The following is an 8,481-nucleotide window of genomic DNA, read 5'->3' on the forward strand; positions in this document are numbered from 1 at the left end:
ACTATTACTACCACTATTACTATTACTATTACTACTATCACTACCACTATTACTATTACTACCACTATTACTATTACTACCACTATTACTATTACTACCACTATTACTACTATTACTATCACTACTATTACTACTATTACTACTATTACTACTATTACTATTACTATCACTACTATTACTACTATTACTACTATTACTACTATTACTATCACTACTATTACTACCACTATTACTATTACTATTACTACTATTACTACCACTATTACTATTACTACCACTATTACTATTACTACCACTATTACTATTACTACTATTACTATTACTACTATTACTATCACTACTATTACTACTATTACTATTACTATTACTATTACTACTATTACTACTATTACTATTACTACTATTACTACTATTACTACTATTACTACTATTACTATTACTACTATTACTATTACTACTATTACTACTATTACTACTATTACTATTACTACTATTACTACTATTACTATTACTATTACTATTACTATTACTATTACTACTATTACTACTATTACTACTATTACTATTACTACTATTACTATTACTATTACTACTATTACTATTATTACTACTATTACTATTACTACTATTACTATTATTACTATTACTACTATTACTATTACTATTACTACTATTACTATTACTACTATTACTACTTATTACTATTACTACTATTACTACTATTACTATTACTACTATTACTATTACTATTACTACTATTACTACTATTACTACTATTACTATTACTATTACTACTATTACTATTACTATTACTATTACTACTATTACTACTATTACTATTACTACTATTACTACTATTACTACTATTACTATTACTACTATTACTACTATTACTACTATTACTACTATTACTATCAATATTACTACTATTACTATTACTACTATTACTATCACTACTATTACTATTATTAATATTACTACTATTACTACTATTACTATTACTACTATTACTACTATTACTATACTACTACTATTACTACTATTACTATTACTACTATTACTATTACTACTATTACTACTATTACTATTACTACTATTACTATTACTACTATTACTATTACTACTATTACTACTATTACTATTACTATTATTATTACTACTATTACTACTATTACTATCACTACTATTACTACTATTACTATTACTACTATTACTATTATTAATATTACTACTATTATTACTATCACTACTATTAATATTACTACTATTACTATTATTATTACTACTATTACTACTATTACTACTATTACTACTATCACTACTATTACTACTATTACTATTACTACTATTACTATTATTACTATTACTATTACTACTATTACTACTATTACTACTATTACTATTACTACTATTACTACTATTACTATTACTATTACTACTATTACTATTACTATTACTACTATCACTACTATCACTACTATTACTACTATTACTATCACTACTATTACTACTATTACTATTACTATCACTACTATTACTACTATTACTATTAATATTACTACTATTACTACTATTATTACTATCACTACTATTACTACTATTACTATTACTATCACTACTATTACTACTATTACTACTATTACTATTACTATCACTACTATTACTATTACTATTACTATTACTACTATTACTATTACTACTATTACTATTACTACTATTACTATTACTACTATTACTATTACTATTACTATCACTACTATTACTACTATTACTATTACTACTATTACTACTATTACTATTACTACTATTACTATTACTACTATTACTATCACTACTATTACTACTCATTACTATTACTACTATTACTATCACTACTATTACTACTATTACTATTACTATTACTACTATTACTATCACTACTATTACTATTACTACTATTACTATTACTACTATTACTATTACTACTATTACTACTATTACTATTACTACTATTACTATTACTATTACTATTACTACTATTACTATTACTACTATTACTATCTATCACTACTATTACTATTACTATTACTACTATTACTACTATTACTATCACTACTATTACTACTATTACTATCACTACTATCACTATTACTATTACTATTACTACTATTACTATCATTACTACTATTACTACTATTACTATCACTACTATTACTATTACTACTATTACTATCACTACTATTACTATTAATATTACTACTATTACTACTATTACTATCACTACTATTACTACTATTACTACTATTACTATTACTACTATTACTATTACTACTATTACTATTACTATTACTACTATTACTACTATTACTATCACTACTATTACTACTATTACTATCACTACTATTATTACTATTACTACTATTACTATCACTACTATTACTATTACTATTACTACTATTACTACTATTACTATTACTACTATTACTACTATTACTATTACTACTATTACTACTATTACTATCACTACTATTACTACCACTATCACTACTATTACTACCACTATCACTACTATTACTATCTCTACTTGTAGTGATAGTGGTGGCCTGTGTTAAACATGTAGGATTCCATGGTTTAACAGCCCTCCTATCCAGAGAGATAAGAGGGTCAAGTATGTCAATCAGTATTTCCTGGTGACCTTTACCCTAGTGGTATCTCCTGTCACTCTTGGTGAGGTGAGCTTGTCTATCTGTATCTTGTGAACTGTGGGACACATTTCCTCCTGAGGATGATGAACATCAACCAATCATCACCAATAAATCAGTCAATGCTCTCTGTCAACCAATCATCTGTCCTCTAGGAAAGACAATTAATCAGTCAATGCTCTCTGTCAACCAATCATCTGTCCTCTAGGTGCTGAACGGGTCTTTCTCTCTGGAGCTTGTCAGTGAGAAGTACTGGAAGGTGAATAAACCCATGGAGCTGTACTTCGCCCCCACCAAGGAGCATAAGTAGACCGACTGGAGTACACCTGGGGGGTAGACCGCCTGGAGTACACCTGGAGCACACCTAGGGGGGTAGACCGACTGGAGTACACCTGGGGGGGTAGACCGACTGGAGTACACCTGGAGCACACCTGGAGCACACCTAGGGGGGTAGACCGACTGGAGTACACCTGGAGCACACCTGGAGCACACCTGGGGGGTAGACTACCTGGAGTACACCTGGAGCACACCTGGGGGGTAGACCACCTGGAGCACACCTGGGGGGGTAGACCACCTGGAGCACACCTGGGGGGGTAGACCACCTGGAGCACACCTGGGGGGGTAGACCACCTGGAGTACACCTGGGGGGGTAGACCACCTGGAGTACACCTGGGGGGGTAGACCACCTGGAGTACACCTGGGGGGGTAGACCACCTGGAGTACACCTGGGGCACCCTATTTCCTATGTAGGGCTTTGGTCTAAAGTAGTGCACTATATAGGGAATAGGGTGCCCTTTAGGACTCAGCCCTGGATGAGACCTGCCAGGAGGACGAGGTGTCTAATGGACTCTCTCAACATCTATACATCTCTCTCTCTCTCTACATCTCTATCTACATCTCTCTCTACATCTCTCTCTCTCTCTCTCTACATCTCTCTCTCTCTACATCTCTCTCTCTCTCTCTCTACATCTCTCTCTCTACATCTCTCTCTCTACATCTCTCTCTCTCTACATCTCTCTCTACATCTCTCTCTCTACATCTCTCTCTCTCTCTCTCTACATCTCTCTCTCTCTCTCTACATCTCTCTCTCTCTACATCTCTCTCTACATCTCTCTCTCTCTCTCTCTACATCTCTCTCTCTCTCTCTCTACATCTCTCTCTCTCTCTCTCTACATCTCTCTCTCTCTCTCTACATATCTCTCTCTCTCTACATCTCTCTCTCTCTACATCTCTCTCTCTCTCTCTCTACATCTCTCTCTCTCTCTCTACATCTCTCTCTCTCTCTACATCTCTCTCTCTCTACATCTCTCTCTCTCTCTACATCTCTCTCTCCATCTCTCTCTCTCTCTACATCTCTCTCTCTCTCTCTCTACATCTCTCTCTCTCTCTACATCTCTCTCTCTCTCTACATCTCTCTCTCTGTCTGGTGTGAATTTGTTGGTAACATCTTAGTATAGGGGGTATGTATCTGATATAGTCACTAGCCATGCAGAACCTCTTCGTAAGCATTACAGAGACGTCACTGCAATTCCAGGGTGGTGTCCAGGAGGGTGTCCAGGAGGGCACTGCATACTGAACGCTGCTGCTAGAAATGGATTTGTCATGATTCCTTACTCTACATGTCAGAGTATGTTCTCTCTGTCTCTACATCGCTCTCTCCAGGGCTGTCTACCTGCTCTCCTAATACTGAGGTGGTACCTGGTAGTTTCAGGGCCTTCTACCTGCTACCTGCTCTCTGTGTTTAGGTCCTAATACTGAGGTGGTACCTGGTAGTTTCAGGGCCTGCTACCTGCTCTCTGTGTTTAGGTCCTAATACTGAGGTGGTACCTGGTAGTTTCAGGGCCTTCTACCTGCTACCTGCTCTCTGTGTTTAGGTCCTAATACCGAGGTGGTACCTGGTAGTTTCAGGGCCTTCTACCTGCTACCTGCTCTCTGTGTTTAGGTCCTAATACTGAGGTGGTACCTGGTAGTTTCAGGGCCTTCTACCTGCTACCTGCTCTCTGTGTTTAGGTCCTAATACCGAGGTGGTACCTGGTAGTTTCAGGGCCTTCTACCTGCTACCTGCTCTCTGTGTTTAGGTCCTAATACCGAGGTGGTACCTGGTAGTTTCAGGGCCTTCTACCTGCTACCTGCTCTCTGTGTTTAGGTCCTAATACTGAGGTGGTACCTGGTAGTTTCAGGGCCTTCTACCTGCTACCTGTGTTTAGGTCCTAATACAGAGGTTGTACCTGTGTTTAGGTCCTAATACTGAGGTGGTACCTGGTAGTTTCAGGGCCTTCTACCTGCTCTCTGTGTTTAGGTCCTAATACCGAGGTGGTACCTGGTAGTTTCAGGGCCTTCTACCTGCTACCTGTGTTTAGGTCCTAATACCGAGGTGGTACCTGGTAGTTTCAGGGCCTTCTACCTGCTACCTGTGTTTAGGCTGAGGTGGTACCTGGTAGTTTCAGGGCCTTCTACCTGCTACCTGTGTTTAGGTCCTAATACTGAGGTGGTACCTGGTAGTTTCAGGGCCTTCTACCTGCTACCTGCTCTCTGTGTTTAGGTCCTAATACTGAGGTGGTACCTGGTAGTTTCAGGGCCTTCTACCTGCTACCTGCTCTCTGTGTTTAGGTCCTAATAGTTTCAGGGCCTTCTACCTAATACTGAGGTGGTACCTGGTAGTTTCAGGGCCTTCTACCTGCTGAGGTGGTACCTGCTCTCTGTGTTTAGGTCCTAATACTGAGGTGGTACCTGGTAGTTTCAGGGCCTTCTACCTGCTACCTGTGTTTAGGTCCTAATACCGAGGTGGAGGTCAGGGCCTTCTACCTGCTACCTGTGTTTAGGTTTACCTGGTAGTTTCAGGGCCTTCTACCTGCTACCTGCTACCTGTGTTTAGGTCCTAATACCGAGGTGGTACCTGGTAGTTTCAGGGATTCTACCTGCTACCTGCTCTCTGTGTTTAGGTCCTAATACCTGCTACCTGAGGTGGTACCTGGTAGTTTCAGGGATTCTACCTGCTACCTGCTCTCTGTGTTTAGGTCCTAATACCGAGGTGGACCTGGTAGTCAGGGGTACCTGTGTTTACCTGGTAGTTTCAGGGCCTTCTACCTGCTACCTGCTACCTGTGTTTAGGTCCTAGTACCGAGGTGGTACCTGGTAGTTTCAGGGGATTCTACCTGCTACCTGCTCTCTGTGTTTAGGTCCTAATACCGAGGTGGTACCTGGTAGTTTCAGGGCCTTCTACCTGCTACCTGCTACCTGTGTTTAGGTCCTAATACCGAGGTGGTACCTGGTAGTTTCAGGGGATTCTACCTGCTACCTGCTCTCTGTGTTTAGGTCCTAATACCGAGGTGGTACCTGGTAGTTTCAGGGCCTTCTACCTGCTACCTGTGTTTAGGTCCTAATACCGAGGTGGTACCTGGTAGTTTCAGGGCCTTCTACCTGCTACCTGCTCTCTGTGTTTAGGTCCTAATACTGAGGTGGTACCTGGTAGTTTCAGGGCCTTCTACCTGCTACCTGCTCTCTGTGTTTAGGTCCTAATACCGAGGTGGTACCTGGTAGTTTCAGGGCCTTCTACCTGCTACCTGCTCTCTGTGTTTAGGTCCTAATACCGAGGTGGTACCTGGTAGTTTCAGGGCCTTCTACCTGCTACCTGCTCTCTGTGTTTAGGTCCTAATACCGAGGTGGTACCTGGTAGTTTCAGGGCCTTCTACCTGCTACCTGCTCTCTGTGTTTAGGTCCTAATACCGAGGTGGTACCTGGTAGTTTCAGGGGATTCTACCTGCTCTGGATAACTGTGGCTGCTTCAGGATGTTGTATGGTCTTTTTGCATCTGGGGGACGGCGAGCTGGGTTGGGGAAGGGGTGGGAGGTGTTTTGGGATATATTAGCGGTGTTTCCGTACAGAGAACTAATGTTTTTGTTGTGTTTTTACGATCCTGTTGTATTTGTTGACATAGTGTGACTCAAATGGCACCCGATCTCCCTATGTAGTGCACTACTTTTGACAAGGGCCCATAGGGAATAGAGTGCACGTTAGGTCACTTCACCTGACTGATCTGGGAGCCATGACAACGTATCATTGGTAAATCATCACAGGGAATGGAGTAAGGTCTACTGTTCCTCTCCTGTTCCCTTTGACCGAAATGGCAAACTAGGGCTTTGATACATAATAATTAGGCTGCTCCAATGACAAACAAACGTCTGCTATGACACGAGGACATTATGTTAGAGTAACCTGAAGAGACAGACTTCATCTCTTTGTTATCCTTCTCTAGTCTACTTGGCTTTCATTCTGTTCTCCTAGAAAACGCTTGATGTTAACAGCAGGGTTGGGCTCAATTCCTCTTCACTTCAATCAGATCAGGAAGTGGAATAATCTCTAAATCTTCCATCTCCCTTCGGCAGATGAATCTCTTCTGTCCTGTGTGCTGTGACTTCTTCAAGGATCCAGTTGTTTTTTGAAAACGATGAACAATTTTCTATTCCTGATTTGAGTTTGAATCCACCTCCTCCTGAATTGATTAAGGCTAAAAATTGACCCCTTAACCCTGCTTCACTGACTCATTAAATTATAGCTCAGCAGGCTAACAATCCAGTTCAATACAACTAGGCTGGTTATTCTTTCTGTATATTGTCCAGGACCTTTGTTCATGCCAACATCTCAACCACATTTTGGGAGAATAATGAATGAATCGTTCATTAACAGTCATGTCTATACATAAACCAACCAGCCATTAAGAGGTCAGAGGTCATCAGCAGTATGGAAGTCATGTCTGTACATAAACCAACCAGCTCCATTCATCACCTTCAAGCTTAGTGTGAGATAGAAGAGGAACCCGATTTGGGCCCCTCTTCTTTCTCCCCCAAAAAAATGTTTCAGAACGACGATACTGTGGAAGAAAAATGTGCAAATGTACTTTTTAGAAGCATGTTCAGTTTTACAGTTTGACAACATCCTTTGTATAAATATCAGTTATTATTGTTGAAAGTGTAAATGGAAATATTTGTTTGGAAAATAAACAAAACAATGTGGAACCCCATGGAACCCCATGATATCTCAATGCTTCCCCTAGGTACAGGTTCATGATATCTCAATGCTTCCCCTAGGTACAGGTTAATGATATCTCAATGCTTCCCCTAGGTACAGGTTAATGATATCTCAATGCTTCCCCTAGGTACAGGTTAATGATATCTCAATGCTTCCCCTAGGTACAGGTTAATGATATCTCAATGCTTCCCCTAGGTACAGGTTAATGAAATCTCAATGCTTTAAGGTGTTAATGAATCTCAATGCTTCCCCTAGGTACAGGTTAATGATATCTCAATGCTTCCCTAGGTACAGGTTAATGATATCTCAATGCTTCCCTAGGTACAGGTTAATGATATCTCAATGCTTCCCCTAGGTACAGGTTAATGAAATCTCAATGCTTCCCCTAGGTACAGGTTAATGATATCTCAATGCTTCCCCTAGGTACAGGTTAATGATATCTCAATGCTTCCCCTAGGTACAGGTTAATGAAATCTCAATGCTTCCCCTAGGTACAGGTTAATGATATCTCAATGCTTCCCCTAGGTACAGGTTAATGAAATCTCAATGCTTCCCCTAGGTACAGGTTAATGAAATCTCAATGCTTCCCCTAGGTACAGGTTAATGAAATCTCAATGCTTCCCCTAGGTACAGGTTAATGATATCTCAATGCTTCCCCTGGTACAGGTTAATGATATCTCAATGCTTCCCCTAGGTACAGGTTAATGATATCTCAATGCTTCTTCCCTAGGTACAGGTTAATGATATCTCAATGCTTCCCTAGGTACAGGTT

At 39.4% G+C, this 8,481-nt stretch overlaps 1 protein-coding gene across 2 annotated transcripts in view; it reads left to right on the forward strand.

The window, feature by feature from the left end:
- The window catches only part of LOC115128104 (E3 ubiquitin-protein ligase RING2-like), a 42,223-nt gene extending 37,321 nt beyond the window's left edge, over nt 1-4,902 (forward strand). Inside the window, exon 9 of one of the 2 annotated variants that reach the window (XM_065013854.1) lies at nt 2,890-4,902. In XM_065013854.1, coding sequence (XP_064869926.1) covers nt 2,890-2,991 — 102 coding nt within the window. In that variant the 3' untranslated portion in view covers nt 2,992-4,902. The remainder of the gene's footprint in view (nt 1-2,889) is intronic. The other variant, XM_065013853.1, reaches the window with a different exon arrangement.
- The last annotated feature ends 3,579 nt before the right edge of the window (nt 4,903-8,481 follow it).

This window comes from Oncorhynchus nerka, linkage group LG9b (genome assembly GCF_034236695.1).
Source record: "Oncorhynchus nerka isolate Pitt River linkage group LG9b, Oner_Uvic_2.0, whole genome shotgun sequence".
Classification (NCBI taxonomy): Eukaryota; Metazoa; Chordata; class Actinopteri; order Salmoniformes; family Salmonidae; genus Oncorhynchus; species Oncorhynchus nerka.